At 35.8% G+C, this 18590-nt stretch overlaps 1 protein-coding gene across 1 annotated transcript; it reads left to right on the top strand.

The window, feature by feature from the left end:
- The first annotated feature begins 978 nt into the window (after positions 1-978).
- On the top strand, positions 979-14372 carry LOC147408862 (FG-GAP repeat-containing protein). The gene is made up of 13 exons (XM_086422974.1): positions 979-1324; positions 1608-1766; positions 2865-3116; positions 3230-3349; positions 4010-4090; positions 4972-5067; positions 6702-6797; positions 9887-9940; positions 10030-10233; positions 11118-11243; positions 12458-12523; positions 13210-13509; positions 13625-14372. Exons 1-13 carry the CDS (start codon positions 1262-1264, stop codon positions 14099-14101), a joined length of 2094 nt encoding a protein of 697 aa, XP_086279100.1. The 5' UTR covers positions 979-1261; the 3' UTR covers positions 14102-14372.
- The last annotated feature ends 4218 nt before the right edge of the window (positions 14373-18590 follow it).

Below are 18590 nucleotides of genomic sequence, written 5' to 3'. Positions count from 1 at the left end.
GATGAGGTTGAATAAATTAAAAAATAATTTAGAGAAAATTACTTGAAGGATCCTAGCAAAGGGATTTTTTTTCTAAATAGTCCCCAAGTTTTGGACGGTTCAAAATAGTTCATTTAGTAAAACAAAATCTTCTTAACAGTCCCTCGTTATTGGCGAGCTCATCACTTTTTATTTATTGTCGAACTCACCACTTTTTATTGTCGAGATCACCAATTTTATTGTTGGATTCGATAATTGAAAAAAAAAATGTCAAACTCGATAATAAAAAGTGGTGAACTCAACTCTGGTAAAACCCACCCATCTTCATTTTTTCGACTAAAATACATGACAAAATCGACTAAATACTTGAGATAACGACTTGTCTAGATGATTTCAAAAAAAAAAATCACCATTAATCGATTTTCATCTAAAAATGAAGTAAGCAAATTAAAAAAACTCCTAATTTTTTATATATGTCCTAAAAAATTCTTGAAATGACATATTTTTCTTTCTTAAATCCTTTCCAATAGAATGAAGCCTTCGAAACTTGATTGAGATGGACACTCAATTATGAGAAATATGGTGAATGGGGTTTAAGGACTGATTATCGAAAATTTGCAATTATAGATTACACATTTTCACCAAAAAATATATATGCACCCTTAGGGTTGATTGATTAACAATACTTCCTTGTTGACTAATAATATCAAACTTCACAAAACCCAACATTTGTGGGGGAAATGTATTGATTTTTGTTTTTGACCATGATTAGTAGTATGTATTTTCTTACTATTTTTTACAAAATAATCTGCATGTAAAAGGTGAAATTCTACAATTATTCAAAGTTTTTTTTTTTTTTTTAATTTTTTATAAATAATTTCATTACAATTCTCGAGAATCAAATCGACGTGTACTTAATGTTCCTCAATGGTTTCGATACAAGCTTATTTTAGATCCGCAATCGTAACAGATAAAAAAGATCCGAAACAGTAAATCGGCGGGTACTCACGGTTTCTTGAAGCTTCGAATTTATACTACTAAGACCAGAATCAGGAAAGTATGACATTCCAATTTTAGGTATTCAGGATCCGACCCGTTGACAAACCGGAAAGACGAGTCGAGGTACAGCTGCGAACACAGCTTCACCATCCCAAGTCCCAAACCCTCTCTCTCTCCTTTCTGACACTTGTTAGGTCCTCTCGTTCAAACTCTCCTCTCTGCTCATCAAGCCCACTCTCCTCCACGATCGATAGATCGATAGAAGAAGAAGAGGAAGAGAGTGATGAGGAAGCGAGACTTGGCAATTCTTCTACTCTCTGCATTCGCAATATTCTTCTCTCTTCAGGTCTGTTGTATTTCAATCCGAATCATTTTTCATCTATTCGAACTTCACCTTTAAATTCTCGAAAAATCCTAACCAATTGTATTAATTCTCGAAGTATAGCTGTAATTCAAGTTGTTCTCTTCGCTAATTCGATCAATTTTAGCATAATTTAAGTTTATTTAATCAAAGTTCTTTGCCAAACCCAACATTTGGGATTAATTGTAGATTCTAATGTTTAATCGAAATTCTTCCTCAAAGAACTGGTTCTGATTTTTTTGTACCGCCACTGGTCTTCTTACACCAGCACGAAGGAGATTTTTCTTTCAAGGAGGCGTGGTTCCATCTTTCGGACGATTATCCAATTAAGTACGAAGCCGAGCGTCTCCCACCACCAATTGTTGCTGATCTAAATGGAGATGGAAGGAGTGAAATTTTTGTGGCAACTCACGATGCCAAGATTCAGGTGATTCGTCCATTTTATTTAAAAAGTCTTTTTTTTTTTAATTATTATTAAAATTAGAGGTTTTGTTAGCTGTGATTACTTGTAAATAATTTTGGCCCTGTTGGGACGTAGTATGTGTTGTCTGTATGAGACCAAGTAATGTGGCCATGAGAGATTTTTTGCTCACAGAAAAATCAGTCCGGGATTTCACAGAATCCCGGATGACCAATCATACAAGCCTAACGAGGGTAGTTTTGTAATTTGGAGATACCTTCAATAGACGCTGATTCGTGTGATTGGTCAATCCTTGATTCTGTGAAATCCCTGATTGACTTCTCTTTGAGCAATTTTTTTTATGTAGGTATGCATGCCCTGTTCAATGAACTGATATGGTCATGTATGCCCTTTTCAGCGAGCTGGTTTGGTCATGTATACCCTTTTGAGTGAGCTGATTTGGTCATGTGATTTAGAACAAACTAGGGACCCCATTTTACAATAAAATATAGCTGCGTTGAATCAACACTCCTCAGGAGGCCCTGATTGAATTAGCAACAATAAGGTAGAATCAACTTGACCTCAGAGGAACACTAGAATAACATCATCATTGGAAGAGGAGCTTAAAAACATCACAAAGCCATTCATAGAAAACCTCTACATGCATATGTGGTTCTATACTTCTCTCCTTACACATGTTTATAGAATTCCCTAATCTTACTTCCCTGGTACTAATCAAACTAAAATAGAAATTCCTTTGCACATTTAAACGGATTTCTTAAAAAAAAATTAAAACCACATTTCTACTTAAAAAAGAATATAATTCTTAATCAAATGGAAATAAATGGTAGCTAATCCAGTGTCACAAATTGATTTTTTGTGTTTTTGAATTAGTTCCATGCACTGGAGGACTATCATAAATGGTACTTCTGCATCATAATGTAACATGGTAGATGGAGCATCCCAGATTATGTTTTCAATAGGGAAGGTTATACATAAAAAGGAAAACAATTGGGGTGGATACCTATCTTTTCTGATTTCATGTGCTTCTCTTCCTTAAATATTAGTTATTGCCTTGGCTATGGTCTTTGACTTTTTATTCAAAATAATGGTGGGTGCTTTCAGGTTTTGGCGCCCCATGTTAGGCGTGTAGATGAAGGTTTCAGTGAAGCACGCTTGCTAGCTGAGGTGACCCTCTTACCTGACAAGGTTCGTGTTTCATCTGGGAGACGCGCTGTGGCCATGGCCACTGGTGTTATTGATCGCGTTTATAAACAAGGAGAAGCAAGGAAGCAGGTCCTGGTAGTTGTCACATCAGGTTGGTGGGTGATGTGTTTTGATCACAACCTCAAAAAGCTATGGGAAACAAATTTGCAGGTGTTTATAGAGTACCATTCACCCTCACATTTATTTTAAATGGGGTTGTAATGCTCAATTCTGTTCTTAAGTTTATTATATCCACTTAACCCCCTTTTTTTTTATAAATTCAGGGGGATTTTCCACACGGTGCTCACCATAGGGAGATATCAATCTCAATAAGCAATTACACCTTGAAACACGGTGATGCGGGATTGATTATCGTTGGAGGGAGGATGGAAATGCAGCCTCATGTATGTTTCCTCTATTTTCTTGGTCTATGATATCTCAGTACACACGGTATAAATTTTGGAGTGTAATTTTTTAGGCGAAATAACTGTATGGTGTTTTAAACCTTATCTTGGTGGTATGGAGAAGTTCATAAATGTCCTATTCGTATGACTTGACATACTCATGTATATAAAAAAAATGCCGCAGATGTCAATTTAGTGTTTCACAAATAGAAGGGTAACATTTTTATGAATGCAATGCAGCTTTTGAGTCTACCAAAGGGAGTAATAAAAAACTTGGTTTTTGTGAAGAGTAACTTGTAAAGAATTTGAGTTGCTCTGGAAGGACATAAGGGTGTGTAGTTGCTTATAAAAAAAAAGTATGCATGTATTTTTTTTTTTTGGCAAAGGGCTACTTGTAAAGAGATTGAGTCTCTCTCAAAGTATTACTGTCGGGTGAATTGCATTCTATTTTCAAACCCCATTATTTGGGACAAGGCATTGATGATGAGATAAGATTCTTCTCTAGTGCTGTTTTAATGATGAAAACAAAAATGATTTTTAAACAGCTTCAAATTTCTTTTCTAGGTGTAGTTCAAAGTTGTATTTTGTCCCCAGTGTGCTTTACTTTTTTTTTTTTTCAATGTGTCTCCAACGTACTTACAAACTTTTGAACTGTTCTAGATCTACATTGACCCTTTTGAAGAAATTGGTGTGTTAGAGAAACATGCCGAGCAGCACAGAAGAAGTGCTACTGAGAAAGAGGTAAACTTCTTCTGTTTATGCTCATTAAGCTTGTGCATATGTTATTGTTCTATGCTATTTCATTTGTACGCGTGCATCTACCATACCCTGGATTTCAGTACTTGCATGTAGGTATGGTAATGGCCGAGAAAAAGAAGAAGAAGAAGAAGAGGAGGGGGGGACGGACCATCCAAATTACAGAAAAGTCTTCATCTTTACATCTCATAATTCATTTACATTGGAAACCCAATAAACCATGAACCTCCTAATTGCCCTATGAACCTTTGGATACATTTAAGTACCTCAGTATCATAGTCTGAAGTCATTAGAAACCCAAAAAATCATGAACCTCCCAATTGTCCTACAAACCTTTGGATGCGTTTAAGTATCTCAGTACCATAGTCTGAAGTTCGAATATCCAGCTTGATTGTGAGACTTACATAAGCTGGTAGTGCAAGAATGACATCTATTCTGACTAGAGATGACACCATCATGACACGTCCTGTTTTTTCCCAATCTACCTATGCAAGAGTGAAATCTATCCATTCTGATTCTGACTAGAGATGACACCATCATAACAAGTCCTTTTTTCCCCTACTGTTTGTACAAGCACATTTTCTAATAGTCATTCTTACCTTGTTTCCTACACTCTTTTTGGCTGAATAAGTATTTTCCTTTCCTTATACAACAGAAGTTAGGTTTTATGCCTCCTTTTCCTTTTATTTATGGCTCCTCAATCGTCATGTCTTCTAATCCTTTAAATGAAATTTTTTTTGTCAGTATAAAAGGTCAATGTTATGCATGTAGGTTGGACATTAATTACTTAATTTCATATATTCAGTTTATTTTTTTTATTGCAATGGGCCCTCCATTGGATTTATTAAATTTTCTACCCTATGTAGGACTCTGAGAGCTCTGGTACCGTTGATTTACGCCATTTTGCATTTTATGCATTTGCCGGTCGCAATGGCGCTCTTCGCTGGAGTAGAAAGAATGAGGTATCTATTTTTATTATCCCTCCCAATTCCCTTTTTTGAGACTTGCTCTCTCTGTGACATTCATGCCGTGCATCTTAAAGAAAGAGGATGTATCAGTTGATCTGTCTTTTATGGGCTCCATGATTTTTATGATTGATCCTTTTTCTTTTTTTTCCTTATATCATTTTATATGATTTTTGTAGAGTTAAACTTTTCAAAATAGTTTGTCTATAATGTTCAAAGCTCTTGTATTTTGTGTTTCAACATCTTATACTTTTGTCTCAAGAGTGTTATTGTGTGAATCATCCAACTCCGCAAAGCCTATCGATATTTGTACTAGGAGTGTGTGCATGCTTCTGAAGCAGAAACTCATAAAGCTCTTGTATTTTATGTTTTCAACTTCTTATATGAAGAGCCTCTCCTTGATTGTGCGTATCTCTGGCAATGTTCTAGATCAACCATAGAAAATGTGTCTACTTTGCACCTTTAAAACACCCCATAAGCCATAAAGAAGAATCTGGCATAGAATTATCCCCTCTAGCATCAATAGCCTCACATGACCAAAGATGAAAAAAAGAAAAAAGAAAAAAGAAAAAAAACATTCGGTATATCTATGGGAAATACTTAAGAAAGAGAAAAGCCCAAAACTGTTCTAACCATCTTGCAATGAATGGTTCACATGCTTCTCATACTTCTTGCACATGATTCCTCTATTTGGAATTGCCATCCTCTGCTTTGCAATTGACATAAACATCTTTAACAATAGTAACAAAGACTAAAAACCATCAAGTCATGATATATAAACATCTACCATTGACTTTTTGGAGCAATCTAGAAACTTTTTTCATTTTTGATAGGTAGCAGTCTGGAAACTGCTGAAGAGATGGTTAAAAAATCTGGACAAAAAAGGTAATGAATAAAGCGATGGTTTTAGGGGGGGGGTGCTCACGATGCATCCATTGGGAACATTTTCATACTTTCCTCTAGAATTGTTAGACTTGAGACAAGCTATCAAATCAACCCTTTATGTTTGGTTTTGACAAGTACACATCAACCCTTGTGCCATCTGGGGGAGATTTCACTTGTACTCTTGTCCTCCATTAAAATGTGAGTCCAATGTGATACTGACATCCACAAATCATCAATGAAAAAAGGTCCTTACAAAGCAGCACACTATCAAATGTTCTCTATCCATCCTTGCTGATCTTTACGATTCATAGTTAATTCCAACCATAGTACTAGAAAAGCGGATCTAGATGCATTAACTCTCCCTCTTCTTTCATACTTCCCTAGAACTTCTAAGCGTTTATCAACTCATTTTGTGCTCCTTGAGTTGAGAAAACCTTTGGGTTTTCTAGAAACCTCATTTCGGCTCAACTCCCTTCTCTCTCCTTTTGTTTCATCCAATTTGATTCCATACCCTGTTCATGGGTCTAACATATCATTTGTAGAGGGAATATATATTTTATGCATGACGAATCAATGATGATTTTTTGTAGTTGATGTCATCTTGATTGGAGAATAGTGTATGGGTATCCTTTGTGTTCATGCTTCACTTTTACTATATTCATCTAGCGAGGAGTTCCTTATGACATTTCTCTAAGGTTATGTAATAATTCTTTATTTATTTTTAACTTCATCATTTTGGCTTTTAGAACACTCAAGCACATTCCTCGGATGCATCACAATTGATTCCACAGCATAACTACAAGCTTGATGTTCATGCTTTAAACAGTCGCCATCCAGGAGAGGTATGCTTCCAGTCTCTTACATCCATTCATATTCTGTTAGTGCAAATTGTTGGAAAATAATTTTATAGATCTATAAAACAAGCGTTATATTTTTGTGCTTATCTACTGCTAATCAGTCTCATACCTCCAATCATATTCTGTAAGAATGGATCTTTGAAAAACTAGATAGATAGATATTATATTCTTGTCATCATGTATGTGTCATCTGGAAAGTGCTTTATTGTTTGTTTTTAAAATCAGTCAGATCAGAATTCGGTGCTTCCAAATTGAAATGATCTCGAATGGATTCAGACCAGTCGTTTGTCCTTTCATTTTTACTATTTTTTGTGCAATTCCTGATCTTCTATCGTCCTTGATATCTAAATCATTATCGTATTTTTCTTGGAAATTCTTTTTTACATGTTTTAATCTACTCTCTAATCAAGCAACTCAAAGAAAGAAGTAACTGTTCATGTCATCCCCACAAATTACCTGGTTTACATGAGTTCTGTTACTAGTTTTGCAAACCGAGACATAGGTGAATTGTTCTTGAATCTCATGATCCCCTCCCTAAAAAGGTGATGTTGATGAAAATCCTAAGAAGGTTGTGATATGAAAGTGCATCAGGCAAGGTGAGATGTGCTAGGCAACTTCCATAGCTCTCACTTTCCCAGCAATAGGCCAACCAATCCCTGAGTTTACAATAGTGAAACCTTTGGGGTTGGGGTACATTCTTCCTTGGACAAGGAAAATTTGTTTTGGTGCGCGCACGACGGGGGTTAAGGTGCTGATTTATGTATAGCCCATGGATGTTCTCTTTGAGATCTTTTTTGAGCCTAGTGAATTTAAATAAATAAATAAAACTGAATACGCACTAAAATGTCATGATAAGATTGGTTTACCCTTTATTGTTTGGTAGTTCAACTGACGGTCGCTCCTGCAACAATCAAAGGTATAAATATAGAAACTTCTCTGCCATTTGGACTGGAGAATTTATGGAGGAAATTAGGTTTTAAATTTCTGGAAACGCACAATTATATAGCCAAAGGGAATAAGCCACGCCTAAAATCATCCGAAGCGTTGCTAATGTGGTTACTAAGCTATTTCTTTGGAAAGCTCCTATTGAGATGGGAAATTCCTTGATAAAGGTGCTAGTACATATATGTGCACGCGGTCCGTTTACACAAATGAGTGATTCTTGGATGCATCAATTAATATGGTAAATCTTTGTCTGGTTTAAACTTCAAAGTGTGGAGGTAGGTCGTTTGGCTTTTTAGTTTTCTTCGGTGGATGCGTTCGTTAGTTCGATTAGGTCATTGCTTCTCTTGTTTCCCTTTTTTAATGGAACATTAAATGGTTTAGTTTTGAATATGTTTTCATTAGCTGTTAGTTGGGGAATTCTGTAATGATTTACCAAGAATGCATTTATGCGGACCTTTATAAAAAGTTTACCATCTTAGAGTAAGAAATCTCAGGAGATTTTGTTTAGCCATTAAAAATTGTCAATTTCAGGAACAATATCTTATCAGTCTGATGCAGGACGGTGAGAGGAGAAAAGAAAATATGGGATTTAGGGAATTTGGTTTAGGATTTGGGCGACAATAGGAAAGGGGTTTCCAAAATCCCAAGACATGTAAAACACAAAGCTTTCCAATTACCACATTTTGAAATTATGATTAGGGGAAGGTTTAGGGTATAGAGTAGATTTGGAAAAGAGATTAATGAAATAAGGGTTAAAAAAAGTGGAGAAGGATTAATGGTAAAATTAAATGGGGTTTGCAGATTTCAAGAATCTAGAATCAAGAAAGAGATTTCAAGAATTAAGAAAGGGGTTTCAAGAATCCAAGACTTCAAGAAATCAATAGTTCAAGATTTCTTGAAAAATCAAGAAAATAAAGTTTATGGGTTGGGTTGTTGAAAGGATTAGAGGGTTCTTGATGGTTTCTTGATCTCTCATAAATAAACAAAAGAAGATGGAAGATAATAAGAGGAGCAAAGAAGAAAATAATATTTACCTTAAAATCACCCCAATGATTTCTATGGCATCAACCATGTTGAATGCACCAACATTCAAAAGAAAACAAAAGCTTCTTGTTTATTCCATTCATTCTCTGTCAATAAACCCTAATACAATCTATAAATAAGGAAAATCAACCAAGAGTCCTAATAAAACTAAAATACCAAATAAAATAACCTAATTTTCGTAATTTTCTCTTTCCTAATTTTTCAACCTTAATAAACTTAAATAAAAGACAATCTAAAGTTACTAAATTGCCCCTAAATATTATATTAAAACCATGGGTCAATAAAATATGAAAATAAACCCCAAAAAACATAAAAATAAAGTCCTAAAACAATTTAAAACTAAAAAAATAACTAATTTGAAATAATCTTGAATGATAAAACGATAATTCTAGACCCAATTAAGTGAAAACTTAAAAAATTACAAATTTTGCGTCGGAACCCTTGACCGTTGACTTAATTTGCGTTCCGCATTACAACCTTTTATATTTTGGTGGTCATATTGCATCTTTCTTCCATTTTGGCTGATTAAAAGCTAAAGCTATTAGAGATTTTTTTTTTCTTTCCTTGGTACTTTTTTTGTTGGAAGTTCCGAGATATTTACATCGTCCATTTTTTTTAAATCTATAAATCTGCCGGCCCTTTTGTCTTTGTGGTTTATATCAAAGAATGACTAATTCAGAACTGTTATTGGCATAGGATTCTACTATATGAGAAGCTTCTGTAACCCAGCTCAATAGTCCTGATATTCAAAGAACTTACTATTGAACGTTTTTTTCTGGATGTATATTGTCCATTTCCTATATGTCCTTTATCAAAAGTACTGGCATTTAAGGTTTCTTATGTGTTTCCAATATTAGATTTAGTCATGTCATTGTTTTTTAGGATTCAGTTCTTCCATATCAATGCAAGTTATTGTTTGTAAGTACAGCCTTCCTTTAAATGAATTAGTTTTCTATAACTCAATTGGTTGGTAACATTGTTGCATTTTATAAGATTATCCTTGGATTGAGAATAATTTTGGTAATGTATTGATCTCGAATTCGTCTTCTCCAAAGATAAGCTCATTCAAAGGTGTTAAATTGCAGTTTGAATGCAGAGAATTCAGAGAGTCAATACTTGGAGTCATGCCACATCACTGGGTAATGATAATTTCTTTCTTTATCCATCCTTGATCCAGTTATAGGTAACATGATGGTATATATTAATGCTGCAATTACTTTGTAATCAGGATAGGAGGGAGGATACCTCTTTTCAGCTTGCACACTTCAGAAGGCACAAAAGGAAATCAATCAAGAGATCACCCGGGAAAACTACAAACTATCCTTTTCATATGCCTGAGGAAAACCATCCTCCAGGGAAGGACTCAACTAATAAAATTCCACGCCTGATCGGGGAAGCTACGAACTATGCTCGTTCAGCAAAACCCAAGAAGGTATAGATTTTTTAGAAGGAAATATTAATTTTTTGTCACCAATTATTTGGGATCGGTGACGTGAATCCACCTTATCTATGACCAATGTTTAGATCTATTCTTCTGTCAAGGCATGCATTTTATTTGGTATCATTTCCAACTACTTCAATGCACCTCATTTTTTTTACCATTTTCCCTTTTAGATCCCTCAACTTGTAGCAAAGCTCTCCTCACTGTGCGTCATTGGTCCCATTGCCATTCCCAAGCCTTTTCGATCAATGTTGTTTTATCTTTGATTGATGCTATTCCTATATTCCCTTAATGTGCTCATCATAATTTTCTCTTTCCTGGTCTTCCCATGCATCCATATTAACACAACTTATCAAATACATTCAAATTCTATCCTTCATCCAAACAGTTGTACCCTATAGTTGCACATGAAAATATGGATGCCCCTAAGACCTGTGATTAGTGGTTGAATCATCCCATGAAATTCTGTAGATATGCTGTTGCCCATTGCACCCAAGAGTTCATATTAGTCCTGGTCCGATCAAATTTGACCATCCTCCTTGGTTGAGATTAGTGGGTTCTAAATTTACTTTCTTGGCTTCTCGTAACCTGGTTATCATGCTTAACATCAAAGATTCTCTTGCATTGTTCGGATTTACCTTTCATCTCCTTTTCTAGGTTATATTATATGATGTCATGGAAAGAATTAAGTGCCTTGATTGAATTAAAAAGTTACCATTCTTTCAATCTATTTGTACTATTCTTTTCTCTCTCTCCCTCCCCACCCCCCCTCCTCCTCCTCCTCTCCCTTCTAGTATAGTGTTCACTCACAATATGGCTACGGGCTAGTTTAGTTTGATGACACCATTGCATAATTTTTTTCCCCTTTTTTGCAGCGGTCGTCTTACATTCCTACCATAACAAACCACACTCAACTTTGGTGGGTTCCTAATGTGATTGTGGCTCATCAGAAGGAAGGGATAGAAGCTCTTCATCTGGCTACTGGCCGCACTATTTGTAAGGTGAAAGTTGAACCTAACCTTGGCGTTCAAATAGCTTAATTATGAAATGTTTCACTGTTTGATGAAATTCTATTGGTAGATTTATGCATTACTTGTTCATGTCATAATGACTTGCTACTCATCTGATGAGCTTTCTTTAGCTGTGAGACACTGAGACTTGAGGAAAGATCTATTACAATTAAGAAAAAGATAGCAGGTGCCAGCTAGCTTTGTTGGTAAAGTCTATGGGTGATGATACCATAGACCTGGGACCGAGTTACTGATCTCATTAAAAACAGGCTTAACACTATAATAAGTTTAAGTTACTCTATTTAATAATGCAGTAGATTGGCGAATACCAGATTCTATTAACTTAGACATGAATTTGAATTTTTGTTCCATGAATTATATTTTCCATCTTTTCAAAGACATTTTCTTGTGTGAAATTTTATAAATGACAGTGCAGGTAGTATGATGTTAGTAATTTCCAGCTTACCCTCCCCACACCGAAACAAAAAAAAGAAAAAGAAAAAAGGAAGAAAAGGTTATATGGATGTTTATCAGCCCAACAGTCATGCAATTTTTTCATTCAAAGAAGAAAGGAGAACAAACAAGAAAAGAATAGAACCAACAAAGGGAAATCAGGGTTAGGGAGGAAAATGTAGGAGTGGAGATTAGGGTGAGTGTTTAGAAAAAATAGGCAATAAAGATTAGTGTTGGATGGCTCTGATACCAAATCAAGTTAAAGAGCTATGAAAAGAAAAGAACAAATCAGAAAACGGAGAAAGAATTACTGAGAGGGGAGGAAGGGGGAGGATGCATGTTAAGTTAAATGTTCTACACACATCCTGCTTTTTTACACACACCTGTACTCTTTTGAAGCTGTAAATTGCAATTTATGCTATTGGTTAGTATAATTTTAAAAATGGCTGAAATACCTCTAAAGCTATAAGCAAATCAAATGCTTAAAATATATACCTAAAAAAACATGTACATGAACACTAATTCTACCACCATTGGTTGGTGCCTTAAAATATTTTGTTGATTCGGGCATTTCTCTGATGCATCACTTAGCTTTTTTGCTTTACACTTACATAAATAACTCATAATGTATACTTACATTTCTTAATTTTGGTTTTTTTCTAGTAAATGGTCTGTGCGAGATTTCTTGTTATATCTATGATACATGTTTGAGGTGTTTGATGTAAATTTCATCATGTTTTATGTGCTTCCAGCTTCATCTTCAAGAAGGTGGCCTCCATGCTGATATTAATGGAGACGGAGTCTTAGATCATGTTCAGGTGCCCAAATCTCTTTACCTGAACATTGCTTGTCTCATCTTTGATGGTTTTATTTCTTGGATAATGTTGTTGGAATTTGGAATATTCATCCAGGTGTACTAGAAGTTCTTTCTCATTATTGTATATAACGTCATTTCCCCCATACAGTAATTGTTATTTCTTTGAATATTTTCATCCTCAGGTCCTATTGCCTTATGTTGACTTGATACTGAACATATTTGAGTTGTGTGATCTCTGTGTCAACTTTTCTAGTTCTCTAACTTCCTTCTGTATTTTCATATAGTATTATTTATTTATTTTTGTAGTCAAAAAGCAAACTTCATTAAAAACCAAAAGAGATTATAAAAAATCCACAAGAATCCAAAATGTGTTCAAGGTGACCAACCACAGAGATAAAGGCTTAGAAAAAGCCAGTCAGCTGCGTAAGCTACAAAAAACATCCTACCCAGCTCACAGGCTTCTATCTAAAAACAAAATCTGCAAGCCTTCGAATTCTTTCAACATTCTGGACCAAAGCAATAGATTTACTTTTATGTCCATTTCTAAAGCATTTACACTGTGGTTTGAGTATTCATATTCTGGGAAGGTGTGCAACTGGATTTAACATTCTAAACAGCACTTAAAAGTTGCATGAAGTGATTGTGATCAATTTAACATAAATTCTCTCCTCTCCTTTCATTTTGTAGGTGGTTGGGGGAAATGGTGCTGAACAGACTGTGGTGAGTGGATCCATGGAAGTGCTGAGACCCTGTTGGGCAGTAGCAACATCTGGTGTACCAGTGCGAGAACAACTCTTCAATGCTTCTATATGCCATCATTCCCCTTTTAACTTATTCCAGACTGGAGACTTTGCCAGAAGTTTTAGTAGAACTGTTGATGCAAGTTCACTAGAGGTAGCGACACCCATTCTGATGGAAACAAACGATGTCCATAAGCATCAAAAAGGAAGCCATGGCGATATTGTCTTTTTAACAAACCGAGGGGAGGTATGCAGTTAGTTTGACCCATTGTTTCCACAATAGTTTTATTGGAATTTGGTGATATTTGAAAATGCAGAAGGCTTAGTAACAGATGAATCTCTCTTTCGCTCTCTGTTTCTAGGTGACTTCATACTCCCCCAGCATGCATGGTCATGATGCTGTGTGGCGGTGGCGGCTCATGACTGGTGCAACATGGTCGAACCTTCCATCTCCATCTGGAATGATGGAAGGTGGGGTGGTGGTACCCACACTGAAGGCGTTTTCCTTGCGTGTACATGACAATCAAGCAATGGTCCTTGCTGCAGGTGATCAAGAAGCAGTTGTGATATCTCCTGGGGGCAGCCAGTTAACTTCGCTTGAGCTTCCTGCACCACCCACACATGCCCTGATCTGTGAAGATTTCTCCAACGATGGTCTCACTGACCTTATTCTAGTGACCTCTAGTGGAGTATATGGGTTTGTACAGACCAGGCAACCGGGTGCCCTCTTCTTTAGCACACTTGTAGGTTGTCTTATAGTCATCATGGGAGTTCTATTTGTCTCCCAACACCTAAATTCTATGAAGGGAAAGCCTAGAGCTTCGACTGATTACAGGTGAAAGATGTGGTGAAGGCATTTACTGTACAACAGACATACAGCACATGGAATGATAAAGGAGATGGTTCCTTCTGGTGAAGAAGGGGGAGCATCAATGGATGAAAAATGTCGGAAGTAAAGGCGTGGATAAACTTGATTGGTGTTACTTGTGTAACTGGTTAGTATTTACTGTGTATTGTTTCTGCGCGCAACTTTTTTTGGTTAATGGGAGGCGAGTGGTTTCAAACTGTTAACTCTTTTGTGCCTTATAAAATCTAGGGAACTTTATCCAAGTGTTCTGTTCACCTTTCACATTGCTTTCATGTTGCCACTCTGTCTCCTACATGCCTACATTAATTACTTCCTGAAGCATTGTTTTAGCATAAGTTTGCCGATGTATCCTGCAGGGCTGCCAGTGGATTAGATTTGGATGCAATTAGGGTCCCTGAGAACTGATCCAGTCATAGGCCACAACCTTGTAAGATTTTAAGGAGTCTGACTAATTTGATCATGATCATCTGTACCCCAAGGCATTGCATCAGTTACGTTACCTAATGTTGGGTTGGATTGATTGGCAACTTTTTGTATAGTAGTCTATACTATTAGGTAAATCTGTTGGAGTGAATGTGAGGGTGAGAGACAATCCTTAATCATACCTGGTACATAAATTGAAGCCCAAAGTTTAGATGGGATTTTTTTAGTAAAATTTGGCAGATCTTTGTTTGACTTGGCTGAATCAAAATCGGAAATGACACACGATCATGACCACATAAATACAAAGGCGAATGGTTTTAAATTATCTTTGGGACTAAATAGCACCTAGATATGCACAAAAACTCCTACCTTTGGCTGTTGTGCTTACATGGTTGGGACAGTCTGTTGTTATTTCTTAAGTCGATGAGCTCAACATTTATGAGGAGTATTTTATTTCAAGACATCACCAATAAAACATTTTTCCTTGATAAATGGAGGCTGATTTCTTTTTTGATTGGCCAGAGAAAGAGTTCAATAATGTCTTTTAAATTTTATTTATATGGAAATGATTCTTAGATAGTGATATTTCTTGTAATGTATGTATGTTTTATTTTAAAGAATAGTATATTGTATCTAAAGTGTCATTTGGGCCAACGTGGCCCAAATGAGGACCTTAGTTCTCTAATGTTCATGTTTTAGATTAGTTATTTTTTAAAAAAAATTGTCTGTTTAAAGGATTCGAAAATAGATGGGAACTTCAAAATTCAAATGCTTTGATCAAGGGTAAAAGATGTCATTTTTTTTTTAGAGTTTAAATTTGAATAATGACTTTCTGACTCCCCCATACTCTCCTGACCTGGCATATGCTAGAACCTTAATAATTTTTTTCCCTGAGATACGCAACTGCATATATTTATGGGGATCTGCAGTTGTGTATCTGAAGAAAACTGTCATTTTTTTTTTATGCCCCTTCTGCCTAATGTGGCATGGGTCAGAATCATAGATTTTCCCTTGGGATACACAATTGCACATCCCCATAAATATGTTTAATTTTGAATCCTGAGAAAAAAAAAAATCTATGATGCTAACCCATGCCACATCAGGGTCGTGTGTCAAGGGAGGTTTCAGAAAATCATTATTATAAAATATATGGTTCTACAACATACGACCTCAGGAGAGTATGGGGGAGGGGGAGTCACGAATTCATGACTTGAAATTTTGTGCTCTAGATTATCCATGTGGATGTACGGTTCATATTAGAGTGGTGATAACCTAACTCCCCCAGTGGCATGCACAAAATATTCTCCTGGGGTATGTGTTAGAACCATGAGTTTTATGCCTCCGGATACACATAAGCATAAAATCCATGGGGATGTACAGATGTGTACAATGAGGCATAAAACCTATGGCTCTATCACATGCCACATTGAGTACGCCATGTGGGGGAGTCCGTGAGTCATGATAACATGACTCGTGAAGTGGCATACTCAATCGACTCCTTGACGAGACAAGTTTGGAATGGTAGATCTGTACACTTCGAAATACACTATTGCACTTTCCCATAAAAAGTGTATCCAGAAGGAATTGTGTATCCCGAGACATACAAATCTATGATTCCCAAACTTGTCCACCTTAGAGAGTCGATTGAGTATGCCATATGGCAAGTCATATTTTCAGGACTAGTAAACTTAAAATTGGGGCTGACAAATTAGTAGATATTTGAAAAAGAATCAGGCTAGTTTGACTAACTTAGTAAGATTTCAAATCTTACTAAGGGCCTTAAGCTTATATTATGAAATCCAAAAACATGATTTGATCCCACAGGGGTCTAGAGGACAAAATTTTAAGAACTTTGAAAAAAAATATCCGAAAAAGAAGAAGTTATTTTTCGCTATGAAATTTAAAATTTTAATTTGAAAATTTGGTAGTCATCGTTTTCTACACCACTGTGGATGAAATTCAAAACAGATTGTTTATAGAAGACTGGATTACCAATGTGATAATCCATCTAGGCCAACAACCCTTAGTAAGATTTAAAATCAATCTTTGTAGGATATTTTAAATTTAAAATTTAAAATATTTGTAATTTGACCTGAAAAAACAGATTTTTTTATGGTACGATACTCTATTTAAACTTCAAATAAATTTATGACACTTGATCTGAAACTGTTTGAACCGGGTTGGACTAGAGAGTAATCGAGTAGCCTTAGCTGGGCCAAATGAACTACATCAATCTAGTCGGTAACGAAACCTGATTCTTGATAGTCCACACTTAACTCTACCCCAAGATTGGGTTGCATTGACCAAAAGAGCTTGGACCATCTTAATTTGAACTGAAGGACGATCTTGGCAACGCGGACTGCCACTTTGGCCCAATGACTCCAAAACCGTATGGTTCATATTTTAGATAAAGTTTAAAATAAATTAATTTTCTTGTAAGTCAAAAGGCTTTTTGAAATGGACTGCCACTGAACTCCTCTCCCTCTTACTCTTTCTCTCTCTCTCTTGGTTGGTTCTGATTGAATGGGATGTGAATGAGGAAAATTAACAAAGGTTATTCCCACACCATCAAAAAATTATCTATTTATACTAGGGGTGCAACTTGGTCTAGTTTAAATCGAGAACCGAACCAATCGATAGCTTTGCAGTGGTTTGAAATAAGTTGCAGTTTAATTCTGGGTTACAAAAATGGAGAACCGATCAATTTGGTTCGGTTCTTGGATCAAACTTATATAGAACCGAATCAAACCGAGAACCGAACTCTTATGCAATATATATATAATTATTATGAATTATTTTAAGAGTTAAGAAATAGATTAATGATCTTTTATGGATAAACTAATGATTTTTGATAGATAGATTAGTGATTATTTGTATGAAATTTTATGTTTATTACATATTTGTTTTTTCATTAAAAAATGTTACTTACAATTTGTAGAATATTGGCAACACATAGAATCGAATCAAACCAAACCAAGTTACACACCTAAGGCTTAGTGTAAAAAAGTTGATCTGGCAATATGAATTTTCATAATTTTATGTTAAAAAATGGGTGCTGGTCATGGGGTGAATTTTGGGGCGTTATCATGTGTGCGCTAGTATTGTTAGTTACCAAAAATGACTATTGAGAGCTTGTTGGGCCTTAATCAGCTCCGTATTGCTATTGAGTGTCACTTCTTCTATCTTAGTTCCATCAGGGCCTACTAAATCGTGGTGGAGTGTAGTCATATTCTGGCCATATCTAAACGATCGACTGATTCTTCTTTCTATCTAGTTACGAACGTCATGTCAAGTGTAGTTAAATGTAGTTTAGTCAATGAGCGCACTACACTGCAGCTTTCATTTTCATTGACATAGAGAGTGGATAACAATGACATATTCATATGTTCCTCTCTCAAATTCTCCATGATCAAAGCCCATCAAACTATAGGGGTCTAATAAGCCATAACAATCAATTGGTCAGGGAATTAATTTTCAAGGAAATATGAATTCCTCAGGAAAATGAACAATCAGACAATTGAATATCTTATTTTCAAGGAAGAATTATTTTCCATAGGAAATTATAGATCCTCAGTGCAAAGCAAAGACCACATTAGTGCACTATAGTAAAAAAAAAATAAGACAGTTGGGACCACCCCATATACAGCTCAGTCACAATGCCAAACGCCTCATATACATTATTGTTGGCATAGATTCCCATGTCAGGAGGGCTCACCCCTACTACTCCTATAGCATTCCACACCCTAGTGAAGATTTTGACTATGATCGCTCACATGAGCACCTACCCTAGCTTGCACAGTGTCTAGAGGAGATGAATTCACATCTAGCTTTTCTTATATAGGGAAGATTCAAGGAAAAACAGTGTAAACATTTGCTCCGCGTTAGCCTCCATTAAAATAATACAACATAATACCGCTCCACACACACACGCGCGCGCGCACACACAAAAAAAAATTCTAGGAAATGTGTAAAGATGGAACATAATACACCTACACTTTAATTACCTTCCTTGTTTGGAAACCATTGTAAACTTTCTA

Source organism: Akebia trifoliata, chromosome 2, assembly GCF_017979445.1.
Source record: "Akebia trifoliata isolate Shusen 1 chromosome 2, ASM1797944v1, whole genome shotgun sequence".
Classification (NCBI taxonomy): Eukaryota; Viridiplantae; Streptophyta; class Magnoliopsida; order Ranunculales; family Lardizabalaceae; genus Akebia; species Akebia trifoliata.
Note: the sequence above shows the minus strand (reverse complement) of the source record. Positions and strands in the feature narration are given on the sequence as shown.

Coding starts and splice junctions, on each gene's coding strand:
- LOC147408862 (XM_086422974.1), top strand. CDS start 1,262: ATGAGGAAGCGAGACTTGGCAATTCTTCTACTCTCTGCATTCGCAATA. Junction 3,117..3,229: donor TATGGGAAACAAATTTGCAG/GTGTTTATAGAG, acceptor TTATAAATTCAG/GGGGATTTTCCACACGGTGC. Junction 13,510..13,624: donor TTTTAACAAACCGAGGGGAG/GTATGCAGTTAG, acceptor CTCTGTTTCTAG/GTGACTTCATACTCCCCCAG.